We start from the raw sequence: 20,428 nt of genomic DNA on the forward strand, positions 1-20,428 counted from the left end.
AGAAAATTGTGATAGGTGCACCCCTAGTTTACACATTTGTTGAATCAGTTTCCGCATTTGCAAATCTTTTTACGCATTTGTGGATTGACTTACACATTTGTGGATCAGTTCACGCATTTGTGGATCCATTTGCACACACTAAAATTTTGCATTCGTGAATTTTGACACTGTTCTGGCTCCATACAGTGGTTTCCAAACTTATCAACTTTAAGGATTTTTAAAATCTTCTATTTGATAAGACTTTATCTCCTGTCTGAAGTCATCATGCTGAGTGAATCTCATAGCCATGAGTGGAATTGCATTAAAACTTATTACCCTTGAATAAAAAAAAAGATTCTGCATGGGTTAAAATACATAAATTTGGGGTTATGACACGCATTATCTCCCTGGAGACTCTCTAATCTGCAGTTTTAACCCTCAGTGGTGTCTCTATGTTGTGTGTAAACATGTCAGAGTGTTTCTGTGTCTGTTTGTGAACCCGACTCCCTCCCAGTCTTTGCAGCTCTGCTGGACTGAGCAGTTGAAACCAGATCCCAGCAGACCAGGTGTCCTACCTTGTAAAACTTGGCTCCACTTTCATTCTGAAACAGAGTCAGGCTCTTGCTGTCCAGCCTCCAGTAATGTCTCTTCCTCTGTGGAGACAAAGAAACCTCATTAGACACATTGAACACTACTTATTAAACACACAAACAACATATTTGTTTATTTCCCAGATGGAAGCTAAATGTTTGTCCTCTGTGTGTTTGTCTCCTCACCAGGTTGTCCCTGCTGCTGTAGTGAACCATCCAGCCCTCTTTGACCACCGTGGAGCTTTTCCTCTTGGTGTGTTTGATGGACTGAACCACTCGCATCAGAGGGATGTTACTGCTGGTGGATGGGCTGCAGGTTCACAAACACAAACAGAAAAACAAATCTTCAGATTTTCTCTAAATGTTTGTTGAATGCTGTGTTAAATTAACTCATCTGTTGAAAACAGCCTGACCTTATGGCTCTGAGCGTCTCGTCGTCCTTCTCACTGTCGGTGCAGGGACCCTCGATGAAGAAGAGCTTCTCATTGGACAGCTCGTCCTGCTCGTCCATGCTATGACCACCGTCGCTGTTGATGTCACAGTTATCGACCTCCATGGTCACCTCTGAATCTGGACTGGGGCTGGTTGGGTCTACAGAGAGATGGAGAAACAGAGTCTGACTGCAGTTGAAACCCGAAATTAGCTGCAGTTCTTTTAATGTCCACTGGGGGGCTGTCTTCAAATTAACCAACTGTCGTCTTTATTTTATAAACAGTTGAAAAAGATGAACAACAAATTCCACCAGCACGAACCAAAATATCTTAAATTAATAGATTTTGCCGTCACTCACCTCCGTTAAAGTCAACCTCACCGAGACAGTCTCGAGGAACTTTGGCCGCACATCTCTTATGACAGTTAAATTTACAGTCTGAAAGAAGAAGAAAAAAAATAAAAATTGAAAGAAAAAGACAGAGAAGAGGTGAGGATGTTTCACTAACTTCTTGCGACACGTGTCTGTGGTCACCTTTGCACTGCATGCCCTGCCTGAAGAGGCCCTTCAGCAGACGTTTGCAGAACTGGCAGATCGTGGGACGGGTGTAGGTGTGCACCGAGAAGGTGTGCGGGACTTTGACTCGACCCAGGACCATCTTCTCCATCCAGATGGGACGACCGCTGAGCAGAGAGTTACGCTTCCCTGCACCCAGGAGGGGGCGCTGCTTAGACCAGGATTGAGAACAAGGATTTAGCAAATTGGATTGAGATGTTTTTTTTCCATCTGAGACCTTTAATTGTTTTTCTCAAGCTTGTATAAAATCGTGCTGACGGGTGAGAATCTATCGGATGTGAAGGTTTGTCACATCGTGCCAAGTAATTGTTTCAGCGCCACCACTGAGGAGCGACACTCAGTCAAAATAAAGTTTGTGGATGTGTGAAAGAGGAAAACACTGAGGATCACCAACAAAAGTTTGGTAGTTTTAAAACTATCAACACGGAAGTGCTCACTCAGCCTTTTCACACTCTGTTCCCTGTGTGTTCAGAGACATGTGTGTGTTTGGCGTGTGTGTGTGTGTGTGTGTGAGTGTGTTCCAGTTAACATGAAGCTCTGACTGTGAATCACTTTGTTCAATGGCTCGTGAACAGGATGGAAAATCCAGTGTTTAGCCTACAGCTATCAGAAAAAGAGGGGGAGAGAGGGGTGTGTGTGTGTGTGTGTGTGTGTGTGTGTGTGTGTGTGTGTGTGTGTGTGTGTGTGTGTGTGTGTGTGTGAAAGGCTACTGACACTGGCTCACTGGTTGAACAGTGTAGATAAGCCTGCATGCAATGTGTGTTTTCATTCATGCCTTTCATTAGTGGAGCATTTCTAAACTGATCACATGAGCAGAAGTCGGCATGCATCTCCAGGATCTGATCCACAAAAAGTCCAGCAGCTGTTTTCTTTTAGTTTGTAGGGGTTAAAGTGGGAGAGAAAGATGGAAGAATAAGGTGTTTGAGTAGCAGTAGCATGTGAAAGTTTTGTGTGTGTGTGTGTGTGTGTGTGGATGACAGGCCCTTGATTCAGATCCCACCCAATAGGTTTTGTCACTCAGTAAAATCACTGTGACTTTTTGGTTTCAGATTCTTGTTGATAAGTCTGTTTTTTGAACTTCTAAAGCTGCTCCAGGTCGCCCTGCGAGCCGATCAGGACACGCAGCGAAGAATAGATGCAGGGAACACTCTGACACACATACTAAGTAGACCAAACAATCACAATCACACCTTCGGGCAATTTCGAGTTTCCAGTTCCCTCGACCTGCACACGTCCGGACAGAGAGGAGGAAACCGGCACAAAAGGAAATGCGGACGTCACGCGATGATTCAGACCCAGGTGCTCTTATATCTGACCTTTAAAAGTGTCGCTGCTTCACCGTGTTAGGGTGCAAACAACAACAAACACGGTGTGGGTATCTGCAGTCTCTGTTTTATATTTAACCCACCTCCTCCTGAGGAATGGGGGTGAACTCGGTGGAAGGTGGACGAGCCACGGACATGATAGCGCCTGGCAGCGACACATTGGACAGCCGTCTCTTCCTGACCCCGGTGCAGTTGTTGGGGATCTTGAACGCACATCGTTTGTGGTAGTTGAGTCCACACCCTGCAGAAGAGGGAAGTAATATTGAACCTTAAAAGGGCTTTGAAAGCTTTGGTCAGGAACTGTTCCCCTGCTCCTTTCAAACACAGATAGTAGAGGTGCAGTCTTCCTCTTTAACTTACTAATAAATGCATTTTTGACTCAAGTACAAAGATGTCCTAAACAGCCACCGTATTTAGCAGAATTCATGACAACATGACCTTTTTGCTGCACCATCCTTGGGATAAACTCCACATTTCATTCTTTGGAGCAAAGACATAAATATATAATCATCTGGTCTTTAAAGAGCATCACAGCCTCACAGGTCCGTTTGTATTATTTAACTTTCACTGAAGAGATGTAAACAGAGCGCTATGCAACTGAAGGTAAGAAGTAAAGGGGATATCTTTTCTGTTAAAAGGGGTTGTTGTGCTTTTTAAGTCTTTATTCTGTCCCTCTGGTGCCTCCGTAGTATATTTACATGATCAGAGTATATGCTAAAATCCTGAGGTTGTTTTCAATACTTTTTAAGACTTTTTAAAAACCTTTCAAAAATTTTAAAGACTTTATTGCGACTTTGAGTTGTTGTTGGCAACCCATCTTTAACGGTTGTAGTATGCATTTTTACAGACATCATGTAGGCTGAGAAGGAATAAAACTTGAAAGAATTTAATTTATAGCTGGTGTATATACCCCTCAAAATCTTTATTGTTGTATCTTACTGTAACTAGAGTCTTTACGTTTTCATTCATTTTTTTATTTTTCTATTTTTGCGTTTTTCCACTGACTCCGTCGTTTTCTGCTGTTAACGCAACAATTTCCCAGTTTGGGATCAATAAAGTAACTCTATTCTTTTCTATTCTACTCTATTTTAAAACTTTATTGGCCAAATGTTTAACATCCCAATCAGGGGACAGTCGCAAGAAGGAAATAAATATTCATGGATATTTTTGGGGTCAAAGCTTGAATACCTACAAAATTTAATACATCATAAAACCGCAATTAAGACTGTTTAATACTTTTTAAGGGCCTTAATTTCCCAAAACTGATTTATCAACTTTTAATACTTTTTGGGACCCCGCGGACACCCTGATGATATGCAGCTAAAAATGAATCTCTATTTTTCTCTCCCTGATGTTTTAGAAAACTCTTATTTCAGCCTCTTTTTGAAACACTTTGTTTTAGATGCTGTCTCTTTAAGGCTTTCTGCCTCATAAACCCCCTTCACTCTGATTGGCCAGCCCTCTGGAGTCAGACCTTGGTGTTTGAGGCCAGTTCGAAGACCTTTATATGAATGACCGAGCTGCTTTAAAGACATTTACCAAGGTCTCTGCAGGTTTAGAAAGGCCAAACTTAAGACTTTCTAAGACATTTTTAAGACTTAAATGAATAAAATTTAAGACCCATTTCTCGTCCATATGGGCAAAAAATTACAAAAAACATTACAGAAAAATGGATGCACAGTATTTCTTGCAAAAAAAGAAAAAAAAAATCTTTATGGTCTTAACCCCTTTGTTTTTATGACCCTTATTTGTTTCTATGTGTTATTTTAATTCATTCTATTTGTTCAATTGATGTTCTTGTTTGTTTGTTTTTTGTTGTTGTATTTATTGTGCAGCACTTTGGTAAATCTTATTGTTTTTAAAATGTGCTGTATAAATAAAGTGAATTGGATTGGATGGGATAAAACCGCCACAAGCCTACCTGTTGTGAAGCAGATCAGCAAAGACATAAGTAAAGTCACCTAATTCAACAGGGGGTGCTAAAATCAACTTAAACAGAGTAACTTACATGAGCTTTAAGTCAGGGACCTCTTTTAACATTACTTTCCCACTCATTTGATTAGAGGTGTATTGTATTAGAGGAGTATTGATATCATATCGGAATGCATCTAAAATCTTGGATAAAAGCACTCCGATACAAGCAGTTTCTGTTACCCATTGGTTAATAATAAATGGGTCGTTTTTCCCCATACCTACTGTTGCTGACTACTGCTCTTTGTTTGAATAATCTCACTTAATCAAGCCTTTTCTAACATGACAGACATACTACAGAATAAGTAATAAAAGTATGCATGTTTAATGCCGATATTGTATCGGATTAATATCGGTATCGGCCAATACTCAATGCTGCAATATCGGTATTGTATCGGAAGTGTAAATGCAATATCCGGACATCCCTACATTTGATATTCAAACCACATCAAGTCTGAATTAAACATTTTTAAGACCTTTCAGAATCATATTTAAGCCGTTTTATGAGATTTTATGATAGTTTTAGACTTTTTAAGGCCTTAAATTCAAATTATTGGATTTTAGACATTTTAAGACTTTTTAAGACTTCGCAGATACCCTGTTTACGAAGTGAAAAATTGGTTAAGAGTGGAAACAGTTGTGCACAATCTGTCAAAGAGATATAAAACCTGAGCACACTGAATCACAAGCATGCAAATCAAACCACTCCACGTCCACAATCTGATCAAAGATAACTCCTACAGTTCATCTCGATTTGCTCCTCTTTGATTTGAATACAGTCGGATTATCAGCTTGTAGTCACCTCTACACGACCTTAAATAACTTCAGGCTGAAACCACCTTGCGACCACATCCTCTCACCTTCACATTTGAGGCCCTGTCTGACGAGCCCCCACAGCATCTCCCCACAGTCATCGCAGAAAGCTGGCGCCTTGTAGGAGTGAACATAGAGAGTGTGAGGTCGTATCTGGAAGTCCTCCGCCGTGGCCTGAGCTGAAATGAAAATACAGAGCGATAATACGTCATATTTCCTGTCCTGCAAACTGTTTCTTGAAGATCCACAAATTCTCTGAAGAGTAGTTATGCTCATATAATTTTAAGATGATAATTCAGACATTATTGAAGGTTTGATAGGTTTAGAAGCTCTAGACATTGGGTGTAAGATGAAAAGCTTGTTGAGATAACTCGGACTGACTTTCTGCAGATGAATGAACTAAAATAACCACAACCAGAGCCGTGAAAGAGCTGTGCTATAAATAAAAAGACAACCAGCTGAGTTACTCTGATAATGCTGCACTTAAATAGATGGTTAGATAGTTATCTGACCTTTGGACTCTGTTCAGAGAGATGATTTAAAACCCTCACACGGTTTTGTCCAGTTGGAGCATGTAATAGGAATGTGATCTGCAAAGGAACATTTATTTTCCTGCGTCTTTGTAAATTTTTCAGCAGAAATTCATGGTCTTAAGTTTCAGATGCCTATGGGCTCTTTTTTTATCCTTTCTGCATTTTATTCATGCATCATCAGGGAGAAGTTTGTTCAATTAATTCATCAATAACCTCCTGGACATAATTTGTTGATTTTAACAGTTGATGTAGTTTTGCCCAGATTAAGCAGAGTTAATTTAGTTTCATTCTGTGCAAAAAGTCAGTTAAAGCTTTTTACACACTCGCATGAATCTTACAGTGAAGTAAAGAACATAAACAAATCTGAATACAGAAAGAAGAACCAGTACAGTTCTGCAGGTTTGCAGCAGCACAAGGAGGAAGATGAGGAGGAGGAAGTGGTCGTGGGTCGACGCAGTTCAGGCTGCGTCTTTGTTTTCTCCCTCCTGTGAAATCTAAACCCGCTGCTCTGCTTCTTGGCATTCAGCTGTTGAGGTGTCAGTTTTAGTTTTTACAACCGTACCCATCAGCTTGACGCAGGAAATGACAATCCTGAACATAACACTGCAGTTAGAGTGAGCGCAGTGATGTGGAGACGCTGTAGAGCTGAGACAACCTCACCCCCTCTTACCCAGAGGAGGACAGGAGGAGGGGAGGAGGGGAGACGGTGTGAGGAGCGGAGATAACTCACCATACTGAATATAAAGTATACGTTTTAGGTAAATATCTGTAATATCTGGAAAGGATCTGGTGGTTGTCTCCTCTTGGGGACAGACCTGACAAAGCTAAAACTAATCTACATCATGATGTTTACATCATGATGTTTTATTTCAGCAAACTACCTGTACATCACAAGAAAAAAATGCTTCATTTTCATGCACAGAATTAAGCAGCTATCTACAGTGAAACTGAGACTGGAATGATGACTTCTAATTTGCAGACATATACAGCAAATTATTGTAAAGCAGCACAGTGGAAAATTTTTACTGCTGATAACACTGTTCATCTGAAGTTGTCTTATATGCATCAAAAATAGTCTCAGGCTTAATATGAGCCGCTTTCATCTAAAAAGATAAAAAACATCTTACTCAGATAATAAAAGACAAAAATGACGCCAGACTTGTCTGTAAAGAGGTAAAAAAAAATCTGTCAATGGGTTAAGAAGTATGCACCTCTTTAGTTTCTTGGAACAATAATGTTTTAATACAATGTCTTCATCTTTTTAAGTCTAATGAGACAACTTTACTAAAAATAATATAAAATAATATAATATAATATAACATAATATAATATAATATAATATAATATAATATAAAATTATATAATATAATATATAATATTTTATACATTAATAATGTGTATGTGTATTTTTGTGCATATATATGGGTATGTGTCTTACTAAATATAGCTGACTGGATTTTATTTTTTTACTCGTTAATAAACATTGGTGGAGGGATGAAAAATAATAAGTTTTACTTCCTTCCGCTCCTTTTTGAAAATGTAAAAGAAGTTAGATCAATGATCTAACAATTTGTTTTCATTTGCATGCTTTATTGTTTGCAAAATTGCAAAGTTTCTATGTTCCAACTTTTGTTTGACAAGTTTTTTCTTGCCTATTATTTTCTTTTACGTTTTTCTAAGATAAACATTTTCAATCAATCAACACAGGACATAAATGTATGTGATTAGAATGAGTTTTTGCAGTGTACACAAGTCAAACTGAGAAGGTGGATAGTGTCCTCAGAGGTAAATTTACTTCCTAGATTATAGCCAAAAGGCTCCAAAATTGCATCTGCAGCAGCTGTAACATGTCTTTCTTTAACTTTTGCAGCCTTGAGGAGTTTGGTAAAGGAAACTTAAAGTTCATCCCAAAATCCAATATTTAAAGTCTGAGCTGCTACAGCATCAGATACAGAATTTCTCAGGGGATAATAAAAAGAGTACGCGGGTGGGACAGACACTACACCACCTCAGAGGCTGCAGGACCAACAGATTCATAAAGCACACACGAGATGAGATGAGCTCACCTGAGAGAACCACCTCCACCAGGTCTCCTTCATGAATCTCGTCTGCTGACGTCAGACGCTGTAGGATGTTGTCGGAGTTCAGGTCGTGACGGAAGAGCAGGATCTTATCGTACATCCCGAAAAACCCACATTCAGGGAACTGAGGAAGAAGAAGAGGAGGAAGAGGAGGACGAGTTAGCTAGAAGCTATGAGAAGTGAAGTTCAGGTTTTGTCCTATAGGTGGCGCAACAAACGTGACTTATGACTCAGATTGAGCTAAATGTTCTTTTATAAGCTGTAAACATGAAGTTGTTTAATCCTCATCTGTTTGAGGACTGACAGAGAGCTCAACCAGCCGACCTTTGACCCCTCTCAGCAGCGTGTCCTCTCACATCATCGTCTCTACTGAGAAGGATGTTTTTATTATCATGACTTCACCGTCCAGAGGTTAACCCTTACCTCACCTCCTCATGTGGGGAACACATGACGTCAGATGAATCGCTGTTAAACACAGAAGATGTCATTTTACTGCTCCAGGATCAGTTTCCACAACACTCACCGCCCGTCACATCCAGTCTGAGTTCATGAGATCTGATTTTCTGCTTAAAAAACGCCTCAGGCTGCTGAGGCTGTTTTCCTCTGAAATCAGGGTGGATTCCCGGCAGCTACAGCTCCTCTTTAAGGAGAACTTTTCACACCATGTGATGGTGGTTCATGTCTGGGTCACTGTCCTTCAGATGCAATGCATCCTCTCCTTTCAGCCAACACAGAAAACATCAAACGGACAAATGCACGGCTCCAGAGTCTGTTCTGCACGACAGACTCAGAGCGTTATGAGAAAACATGTTCACTGCGGAGTTCACTGAAATAATCTCAGATGTGTTTATATTTTGGTGTTCTTTTGGTGCCTGCATGGTGGCAGAAGATGTATTACATAAGTGAATACCAACAAATTATAGGAGTAAAGAAAGTAAACAGATCTACAGACTGGGATTACAAATGAAGCATAGAGTTGATTTTTGAAGTTACGTTCTGTTGACAGGGAGCTAATGTTTCTAAAATCTAAAAAGAAAAGCTTTGTCTTTGTCAGAATATTAAAAACAGTCTTCACAGTCAGGTGAAATGCCTCAGTTGAATTCAGCAGGATGTGTTGTGACGTTGAGAGCAGATCATTTGCTGTCGTTTTGTGTTCACGCTGGTTTCTCTGCAGGCTGCAAATCTGCAGACTGTTCAAGCAGGAAGTGAGGCGAGTGCAGGTAAAACTCAGCGTGCAGCGCGGAAAAAAACCATCAGGTGAAGAAGGTTAGATGAACCCCGATGACGGACGCACGTTTAGCTTCTTCTGGGGTCGTCTTTACAATCCTTGTTGCTCTTACACATTCTCTGCGCCATTTTATTGTTTGTGTTTTCTGTTGTACGTTTTAATCTGTGCAGATTTATCCTGGCATGCGTCAGATTTTCATCTAAGTTAGAAATTATTTACCTGCCCTGGATGGACAATAATTTTTCTTTGTGTTTGCTTCCATTTCTTCTTGAAGTTCTTGCTTCTCTCTGAAGTGATTTAATGTTATGGCTGATGTATTTTATTTTATTTTTTTTAAGTTCTGAATTTAGTATTTGGTGTAATCTTGTGTCTTGAATATATGGAGTGATTTTAATCTGTTTTGTTTAATGACTGAATTTATTTATTTATTTATTTTTTTATTTTCTTAGTGCTTAATGTATTGCTTCCTGTATCTGTTGTTTTAGTTGTGTTTGGGGTTTTTGTTGTGTTTCTCCTTGGTTTTCTGTTTTTCTGGTTGTTTCTTTAAGTAAATCGATTTACTTTGTGTTTCATTTTTATGTTATTTGAAATCTCCATGGATATTTTTTTTCGTCTTGTAAATGGTATCTCCTCTTTGACTATGCTGCTTCTCTGTTTATTGAATTTCAGTCATTTCTTTTTGTCCCTGTGCATCTCTTCAGCCTGTCCGTTTCTTGTATCAGTTGTTTTGATTTTATTTGTAGTTATTTGTCTATCTTTCTGTTAATCTCTTAACTTTTTAATCTTCCAGAAGTCAGTTTGTGATGATTTTGTGTCTTTGTATTAATATTATTTCTCCTCATGATCAAATTGTCTCATTATATCTATTTTCTTGTAGTTTATCTCTTGTGTAACAAGGTGAGGATGTTTATTGACATTTTGTAGATTTGATTACTGTTATAGTTTTTTTTTTATTATTTTTAATCAGTTATAACTTTTCACAGTTTTGGTATTTTTGCTTTTATTCCCATTCGTTGTGACTCTCTAGTCATTTAATTGCTCCAGTGCCAGGTGTTTTTGCTGCTCTATATTTGTGTTCTGTATTAAAGTTATCAGGGTTATTTCTCCTTTCTTCAGTGTTAAAAGTTTGTTTCTTATTTCATTTCTTGCTCTCTAAACTCTCTGTAATGAATGAGATTTTGAGGTGCAGACAAACACACACAGAGTCAAACTTCAGCTGTGAAACGATGACTCAGCAAAAAGGTGGAGCTGAACCTCCTCCACGCTGACTGGACCAGCTCTGAACCAGAAGTGAAACACGTCTCACTCACTTGCTCGCTGACACATTTGGGCCTCATCCAATCACGTTACAGCCAGACGTCAGCTTCTCCGAGGTGAGCCGAGAAACGGTAAGTTCTGTTAATGGACAAGAGTGTGTGTGTGTGTGTGTGTGTGTGTGTGTGTGTGTGTGTGTGTGTGCTTAATACACACTGATCCCTCTTTATGGTTAATCCTCCATTAACCAGGTTTTAACCTCCGCTCACACACACACACACACACCAACTCTCACACACACTCATCCCTCAGACTCTTTCTCTCCAAACCGAAGCCACATTTCTGCTCTCCACACTTTAACTCTTTAGGGTCACAGAAGCCAAACCCTCCAGGTCCAAAAACATGACCTCTGACCTCAAGGCAGGAGCTGGAGCAGGAGGTCTGACCTCCTGACTTTAGGTCATCATCAGTCACTGAGGGAGGAGGTATCCATCACCTCTTAATCTGCGGAGCACTCAGGATGTTATCGGAGGGACTGAGTGGTCATGGAGTCTCAATAATCCTGAATCCATCCAACAGAAACACAACATATGCTAAAACATCGCCCAAACTTAACCCTTACTGTGCTCTCTACATCTCAGAGTTGATATGTCCAGGAGCACTAAAAAGAAGACACACTCCTCAGAGAGTAATGACAAAAAGATTTCTGGTGAACCATTCAAGGAGGAGGTGACCGAGTTTTCTTGGAGTCAGATTCTCAGAGTCTGATTCACCAAAGGATGGTGTGGTTTTTGTAACCACAGAAGCAGGGATGGGCTGTTTGATAGTCACTGCTGACTGTTCACTGGTTATTCCAATAGTTCCTGCCTCCTCCTGCAGAAATAAGGAGATAGAGATCCATCCGACTGCGCAACGCTGTTGGAAGAGAGTTGGATACGACATAGGAATGGGTATGATCTATATATATGATCTTTTTCCTCCACACCTCTGTAAGCAGCCTGATAACAGACAGGTCATGAAGTGCCCAAACAAATGAATCAGTGCTTTTTCCAACAGCCTCTGATAAAACTCTCTGACTCTTTGGGCGTCCGCCTGCAGTCAGCGCGCTAAGAGGGGCTGATGGGAAATCTGAAGGTAAACAGCAGCTTGCCTGGTTTCCCCACATCCGCTCAGCTGTCACCTCGCTCAGGAAACAACAGGAAGCGGCTCAGAGTGGGTCAAGGTTGTGGGTGTGTGGGAGGTTTCATTCATACGCTCAGAGGATGAAATCACAGCTCAGGGACACGGTGAAGAAAACACACCTGACGCTCCACGCTAAGCTCAACTGTGAGGTTTCAGTGGTTAGTTTGAACTTTGACCTCTCTACGTTTGACATTTAGTTGTTATTACTTTGTTTTTAACACCGTGAGGTTTCTGTCAACTCTGTCAGAGAGTGAACACAGGAGATATTTCATCTCTAATCTCTTCCAACACTCGCTTCGGCGCTCTGAACCTTAGAGATTAATTCACTTTAATCACTTCACTCGTTCCATTCAATCAATTATCTCATCATATTAAATTTGGGTCTTTAAACCTTTCATCCCTAGAGAATCAGACAGGCCACCTACATTTTTTTTTGTTATTTTGTCCTTTAAAGAGCCAGACATCATGCCCGGAAATCTCATTTTCTCTTCTTTAAGGACCCACTTAAATTTCATGGAGTTAAGCTAATTTTAAAAAAACAGAGCTCCCACGCTTGAAATCAATATTGATCACGTTAAAAAAAAGTCAATCATTTTCTAATTTCCTCCTGGTTTTGTTTTTTTTTTTCAAAAGCTTTACATAAACATGTTTCTACTTCTGAGGCAGCACGTCAGAATGAGGCGGCAACATCAGAAGAGGGAGACAGGTGGGAGGGTAAAACTGTGTTATCAGGTTTCAAAACTACACACAGTTTCTGGTTAAGTCTTTCAGTGTCAGTGATAAATGTAAATTATACTTTGGGCATCTTCAGATGGACAAAAGAACCAGAGATTTCTGAACTGCTGAGAATTTTATGCCCTGTTTTAGAGAATTTGCAATTTGATCACAAGTCAATATTTTAAGATAAAGAGATAAAAAGATTAACTCTTTTGAAAGTAAGTCGCCACGATTTTTTTAAGCGGAAAAATGCTCAACAAACTTCTAAAAAGTTAAGTAAAGTTAGTGAAAATCAGGGTGCAACAACAAATTTCAAAACAGGACCGATCGCCTTCTTCATACAGGTTGTTGTCACACGTTTGCTTCTTTTTTTTCCATTTTGTTGAAAACATTAAAGGGACAGTTCAGTTTTTTTGAAGTGGGGTTGTATGAGCTCTATGTGAACACTAAGGACATTAGATACAGTAGAAAGTTGTCTCCTCTCCCTCAGTAAGACACAAACTGTAATCGATGGTGACGAGGAAATAGGCGCTAACAGGGAGAGACCGTACCAAATTCAAAGGCTATTTTCTCTGCCTACAATGACTAAAATCAAAAATCAATACCACAGTTTAAGAGTACGCTACATAAAATATTTTTTAAGTGCATTAACTCTTCGGAAATATAAACATTTATCCGGACCTAACTAACTGGTCATGTATCCTTCCGCGCATCGCTAGTGTGCTCCGCTCCCCCCTCCTCCTTTCAGCTGTAGGGAATGTAAACAAGCTATGCTTCGGGCGCCAGTTGTAGCCTTGTGTAAGTTTGATCAAGTATCGTAATTCTTTTGTTTGTACTCTGAGGATAGTGAGGCAGTGTAGGAAATTCAAAATGAGTGACTATGACAGCGATGATAAAGTTTCATTCACTTTGGAACCAAAAGGATACCTGTATGAACCGGAGCACGCAGAGCTGCTACAGTTGGTGACTGAAAGGAATACAGAGGAAACATCTGCGGACACTGGCATGTCAAAAAACAAGAAATCTGAACCAAGCAGACAGAACTCAAGCCAAATGTGATCGATTTATCTGACTGCTCACACTTCATGTCGGCATTAAAATATTTTTACGGAAACTCAGGAGTTGCCTGAAATTCTTATTTCATGTGTGTGTGTGTGTGTTACTGTCAAAACGTGACCTCAGCGTTTGCTCCTCTGTCTTTCAGCAGCAACATGACCACACATAAAACATTAAATGAACACCACAGGAACCAACAGGCTAACACACACACACACACACACACACACACACACACACACACACACACACACACACACACACACAGTACACACAGTATGGGAGCAGAGAAATGTGACCACACAGGTTTGAGAGAGAAAGAGGGAATGGTTCATTTAAAAGTTGTTTAACATCAGTTTATCTCATCTGCACAGTGATAGTTTTCAACTTTGTCCTAATTGTCAGTTGTTTGCCAAACAAATGTTGAGAGAATTGAACTAAACTCTATTTGGATCTAAAAGCAGATTTTCATTAAGTTTAACTGAGATATCTGTCAAATTGAAGCTCCACAGCCTTCAGCTGAACCAGAACATAACAGTGAAGCAAAACTAAAAACACGCTGCAGAGAAACCACAGAGGAAGAGCAGAGACTGATTTGCAAACTCCAACAACACACACATCCAACCTCTCTGCTCTGTACTCTGCTCAGTCTGAGACTGACGGGAGAAGCTGAGAGTTCAAACATTCAACACAGTAAAAAGAAGAGGAGGTGTGACCCTGCACAGGAGCAAAGGACGGGAGCCAAATTGGGGGAATATGATAAAAAAAATCCACTTAGGGAAACTTAATTTACAAAGTGAGTCACAAAGTTTTATCTCCCTTCAGAGCTGTACCTAAGAGAGACTGAACACCTGTTTCCATGATATCAGCCAACATTAAACTGGGATGTAAATGAGTTAGAGACATCCTGCTCAGATTAGACTCGCTCCACAGTGTAAAAACAAAATCAAACAATCACATACTTCCTGTTTCTGATGAGATGACATCAGAGACGGAGAGAGGGGAACATTTCCTGGTTGGTATCTGATCCTCAGGTGCAGCAGGAGCGAAGAAGTGACGTCCAATCAGATTTTATTATGATGCTGTCCTTTCTTTGACTTAGTGCTGGGTTTTAAACTTTCTTTATATTGTTTTATTTTGTTTTTTTTCTTCTAATTTTGTGGTCTGTATTCTTTTCCTCACCACAAATTTCTTTTATTTCTCTTTTTCTGCTACATTTCATTTTGTAAAAGCACTTTGTAACCCTGATTTAAAGTGCTATATAAATTAGGTTTATATTCATATTATTATAATACAGCAGAGGTTATACCACGGGTCACTCATTCCCTAAACTTTGACTTGCAGGGAGGTTTATTTCTCTAAGGTGGAACAGTGATCTTTAACGCAGAGGTTTCCCAAAGTGGGGTCCAAAATTAGAAAATCAGCAAAAATAGCATAGTTAATTTGTGATTGTAAAAATGTGAATAAAAATAGAGGCTAGATTTGATATTAAATCATACAATCAGAAAATGTTTGACCTGTTTTTCTTTGTTTAAGACTGGCGTGTCAGGTTAGTTTGTAACAGACGCAAGGAGGAAAATAAATATCCATGGTTACGTTTGGAGTCAAAGCTTGAAAACTAATAAAATTTAATACCTCATAACATTATGATTGAGACTTTTTAATACTTTTTAAGGGCCTTAATTTTCCCACAACTGATTTATCAACTTTTAATACTTTTTAAGACCCCGCAGACACCCTGCATTTAAAACCAGAAGCTGGTAAAACACCTGAAAATACATTTTTAAAGTTGGAGAATGGTTACATGAGCTATTTGATTTTTTTCATCTATAATTGTATTATTATTATTACTATTTTTTTTATTTTTCTGAACGTTGATCCATCACAGAGAGCCGATGATCCTCATCTTTTGTTATCCCTGACTCAAGTGTTTTATACTGAACTGGAGCTGTGTGAGAGAACATACAGAGAGCTTTAATAACATCATAAAACATTAAACAGACATAAGTCAGTAAATCCTTCAACAATCTGTACGGCCGGAGTTTGAACTCAACGTCACATAAGAGCAGCATTTAACGACTACGTGGGCGGTCGAGCATCATTACATACTTCTCTACCTCTCTCTCTATAACCATCACTTACATCTGTACCTGGCCTCAGTAACCATGGAAACCAGTGAAGCTGAGGACTCATCAAGGACGACAAAGCACAGTCCTGAGTTTATGTTTGCAGCAGAGCTTCAGACGTTATTTTTCCATTTGTGCACAGATTTAGTGAGCCTGACCCACTTTGGGTCCACAGAGACTTTTTCTGTGACACTGAACCAGAACTCTGAGCCCGAAGAGACCAAAAGAGCTCAGAGTCAGAGGGATGGAGCAAACAAAAAGGACAGATTATTAGGTAATCCAGGAGGGACTGGAACTCTGTGTTTGTGTGTGCGAGCGTGTGTGTGTGAGTGTGTCAGGAGGTGGTCAATGTGGCGACTTAGAAGGGAGGGGAACTTCCCTACTACTCACACACACACACACACACACACACACACACACACACACACACACACACACACACACACACACACACACACACACAGAGCAGAGAGATGACATAACAGCAGTAATTTCAGCTTTAAACCTGCACAGACAGCGCTCACAGCTTCATAATGTGGACACAAAAGCAGGAAGAGGTAAATTCCACTGATGATGTCATTTTGTAGGCCAAACTGGAGCCCACCTTTTCCTCACACAGGAGAGGCCTGCTGGGAAATCTGCCCCACGTTTACCATCAGCTCAGAGAATCAGCAGAGAGACGTGATGTTTGAGAACAAAGCAGCAGAGAGGTGAGGTTCCTCTGAGTGTTTGCTCCAGGAGAAAGCTTCAGTCGGACAAATATTTACTGTTTCCAGACAAACAATCTCACACTGAGCTCTGAGACCAGTTAACACTGCCAGTCTGATTAAAGTTAGGAGAGTGATTTTAACCCTCACCTGTTCCTCAGTTGTCTCTTCATACTAGATGACAAGTGGTTAGATTTTTGCAGTTTTACTGGACAGCTTTTACTTTTTTGGACCGAGACTGATTTTTCCAAAGTTTTGCTTGCAACAATCACACATCCGACCAATCAAAATGCTTGTTGTTGATATGTCACATACCAAAATAATCAACAAGGCAGACTGCTTCATTGTGTTCCAGCACCTGCTTCTTTACAACAAAAGACATTAAAAAATACTAAGACAACATTTGTAAAGACATATGGGGGAGAAAAGCTGATGAGATTGAATATGATGCCTATATTTTGCAATTTCTTGCCATTTATTCGGGCCTTTAGGGGGCGATGTAGGCAAATTATGGCAGGATTTTAGGGCTGCAGCTATCTAATATTATAGTATTCGAGTTTTCTACTGAAAATCCCATCGATTAATCGAGTAATCGGATAAAATACATTTTTGTTTAAAGAGCAGTTATTTTTCAAATGAAAGAATTTTCTGATACAGCATGTCAATAAGAGCACTTGCTTTAGTAGCTCCAAAATTTGTAAACACACTTTGACACATTTTTTGTGCCTTGTACATCTCATCAGATGTTGCGGACTCAAATGGCACCCGTTTCATAGAATGACCCATTAGTCTCCAAACTCCAGAAAAGAAGCTAGATTTGTTGCTAGTTGCTATTTTGTGTAAGAGGTGGCTTGGGGGTTTGAAAACTCTCTTAATATGGCCTCAGCTCTATTTGAAATACCACTCTTTGATCTTTTTTAAAATTAAACCATTCCTCGAGGCGGAGAAAATTACTCGAGTATTTTTTGTAGTCGAGTACCTCGAATCATTCGAGGAATCGTTTCAGCTCTACAGGATTTTATTATGACAGGATCAGAATCTGAATTTTATTTCTGTTAAGTTTCAGTTTATTTGTTTATTGTTTTGTGGACAGTCCACTTTAATTTACTATTCAGTAAAAGAGGCAGATTAAGCCTTTACGGCTAATTTGCAGCTGTAGTCCCTGGCCAGTTGTCAAGTAGGCAGTCAAAAATACAATCATTAAGTTAAAAAAAAAAAACAAATTAAGACTATTTTAACCCACAGACAACATTTATAGCCCCAAATATTTCTAATTTCTTATGTCTTATGCTCCACTTTTCACCTTTTCTGCTCCATTTCATTACTTTAAGCCAGTCTCGTGTAGGGATGGGTACCGAATTAGGTACTTTTTTAGGTACCGACTGAATTGTGTCAAAAGTAAAAACCGGGTATCGATTCGTGTAGAGTCAAAAGGTACCATGTTTGGGTACCTAAGCACATCCTTGTGACTGTGAGGAGTAAAAGAGTAGGTGTTTTTCCATGCTGGACTTGAACACAGCGTTTCGAGGTTATATATTGAAGAATAAATATGTTAAATTGTAAAAAAATATATATTTTGTTGTTAAACATTTTTTTTTTTAACCACATAACCACAAAAAAGTACCAAAAATTGGTACCGTTGAGTACCCATACCGATTGCTAGGTACCGGGCATTGGTACCGTATTGTTTCAAATGTGTAAGGTACCCATCCCTAGTCTTGTGTCCTTGTGTGTTTTTGAAATCTCATATTTTCATGATTAAAAAAATGAATTTAAAGTCATCGGCTGTAAGCGTTGTTTAGTTTCTGTGGAATGTACAGAGCTTTAGCTTTAAACAAGCAGCCAATGCACAGTGAAAGTGTAGTTTAGTGAGATGTTAATGTGTTGTTTAGTGCTTGTCTGTCTGTCTGTTTGTGTTCTGGTGCAGGAGGGGGAATGCATACTGCGTGGTGAAACAGGTGGTGTGTTCAGAGCAAGCGGTAAAACCAGTAGATGGTGAGAGATAAAGTCAGTGTGAGAGCAGATGCATCATCAACATGTGAAGCTGAAAATTCAGCTCATTTACACCAAAACCTTTCTTCTTCTACCAAATTAAATAATAACAATATAATGAAAGAGGCCTAAGGTGTCAGACGAACCTTCTGGTCCACGACGGAGCACACCAGCTCCCTCACAGCGGACAGCGAATGGTCTCCAGGTTCCAGCGTGACGGCCTCCCTTGTGAGTCCGATCTGCAGCAGGAAGGAGACCCCCAGGATGGAGCCCCTGGAGTTCGTAGGACTGGGGGCCGTCTGGCTGCCATTGGAGAGCCGGCTGCAGAGTGTGGCAGGCGGGCTTGGGGATGGCGATGGCGTAGGGGGAGAGACATGCTGAGGGAGGGAGGTGAAAGAGCGTGGGGAGGCCAGGGGCAGTGGCGGGCTGTTCTCGGCAGACATTGGCTGCTATCTGTGATGCCGCCCGGACACGAGGAGGACGGCAGCAGAGGGTAACAGCATCCAAAGTTAAAGCGTCTAAATGCTCTGGTGATTGTGTCAGTGCAGCGATTTAGACGCCTGATTCAGATTCCTCACTATAAAAACCCTGCAAGCATGTTTTTGTCTTACTGCAGCACATATCTGAGATGAATCAAAGCTCAGGGTCCAGGAGCGGTCATCTTTGAAGGTTTATATCAGAGTTAGATCCTCAGGCCTGCAGCAAGGAAACTCTCAGCTCAGCTGCATCTGTTGAGAATCAAATAAAACATGTTTAGCAACTATTACAATAGAAAACATGTTCCTCAGTTTCCTCATCTCTCTGTTTGTTCCTGTGCTGAATAAGATTTTGCAGAAAGAAATGGAATTGTGTATTTTTGCAGATATTTTAACAACAATGATTACCTCATCCTGGATCTTTTAATCTCAAAAAGATGTCATTTTTGTGTGTCCTAAATAAAAGTTTTGAGATTCACCATTCTTTCATATTTCTCACAACCCCATGCTTTAAAATCAGCTATTTTATTTAACATGACATACTGTTCATTAGTAGCTTAGAGAATGCCAATGTGGGTGCCTACAACTTTAACCTTTGTTACCATAATGTCAAATTTTCAATATAACATTTGATTTTTTTTTCAACCTGTAAGATGTTTAAAGTATAGTTATGCTTTTAAGAAAAAGTGGCCAAACAACCTTATACAACGACTTCTGTATATTTCGGCAGCTAATACAGTACTATATTGTTTTAATGTATTTGTTCATCAACTTTAACAAGTTAATTAAAGAATTTTGGTTTATTATTTTGTTTTAGCCACCCATCACTAAGTCAAAACGTAATTAAATAAATTCAACTTTTATTTTCTGCAACAATAATCATGCTTAATCTGAATACTAACAAATAAAAAGTATTTTATAGTATAGTATTTTACGGTGTAGCATAAATACAAGATGCTAATAACATGGCTGAACATAATGGGCTGTTTAGTATAACGGTAACGTTAACAGTTGGTACTTCACAGTTTGATTATAAATGCATATTATAATAACTGGAATGTTTAAAGTTTGAACACAATTCAACAGGTTTACAGACTGTTTTCAGGCAATATTAAGTGAGTTACAGTCACCGTTACCTCTGAGAACAGGGCGGGTTTTCCGTTTCATGGAGGCTGAAAAATGTTCGTTAAAGTTCCATCCTATCAGACCGACCAAAGGCTCACTTTGAGAGACACAGGATCGTTTCTTAACGCTGAACTCGGTGCTTCGGTCCCGGTTGATGAAATAAAACCGTTAAAGTAACCCGCTATAGTTTTTATTGTTGTCCCTGTTGACTCCAAACTTCCTCCCGGACGAGCTGAGGGACTGACCGAGCGGCTGCAGCTTCATGCG

At 39.7% G+C, this 20,428-nt stretch overlaps 1 protein-coding gene across 1 annotated transcript in view; it reads right to left on the minus strand.

The window, feature by feature from the left end:
- LOC141802165 (serine/threonine-protein kinase D3-like) overlaps positions 1–20,428 on the minus strand; it is a 30,226-nt gene extending 9,798 nt beyond the window's left edge. Inside the window, exons 1-10 of the mRNA XM_074685640.1 lie at positions 20,173–20,428; positions 18,707–19,288; positions 8,284–8,422; positions 5,732–5,863; positions 2,984–3,141; positions 1,534–1,723; positions 1,360–1,437; positions 983–1,160; positions 756–879; positions 555–632 (exon numbers count right to left, since the gene is read on the minus strand). Coding sequence (XP_074541741.1) covers positions 555–632; positions 756–879; positions 983–1,160; positions 1,360–1,437; positions 1,534–1,723; positions 2,984–3,141; positions 5,732–5,863; positions 8,284–8,422; positions 18,707–19,003 — 1,374 coding nt within the window. The 5' untranslated portion in view covers positions 19,004–19,288; positions 20,173–20,428. The remainder of the gene's footprint in view (positions 1–554; positions 633–755; positions 880–982; positions 1,161–1,359; positions 1,438–1,533; positions 1,724–2,983; positions 3,142–5,731; positions 5,864–8,283; positions 8,423–18,706; positions 19,289–20,172) is intronic.

Source organism: Halichoeres trimaculatus, unplaced genomic scaffold (genome assembly GCF_033239565.1).
Source record: "Halichoeres trimaculatus isolate MK-OKI-2021-1 unplaced genomic scaffold, fHalTri1.1 fHalTri1_scaffold_13, whole genome shotgun sequence".
Taxonomy (NCBI): Eukaryota; Metazoa; Chordata; class Actinopteri; order Labriformes; family Labridae; genus Halichoeres; species Halichoeres trimaculatus.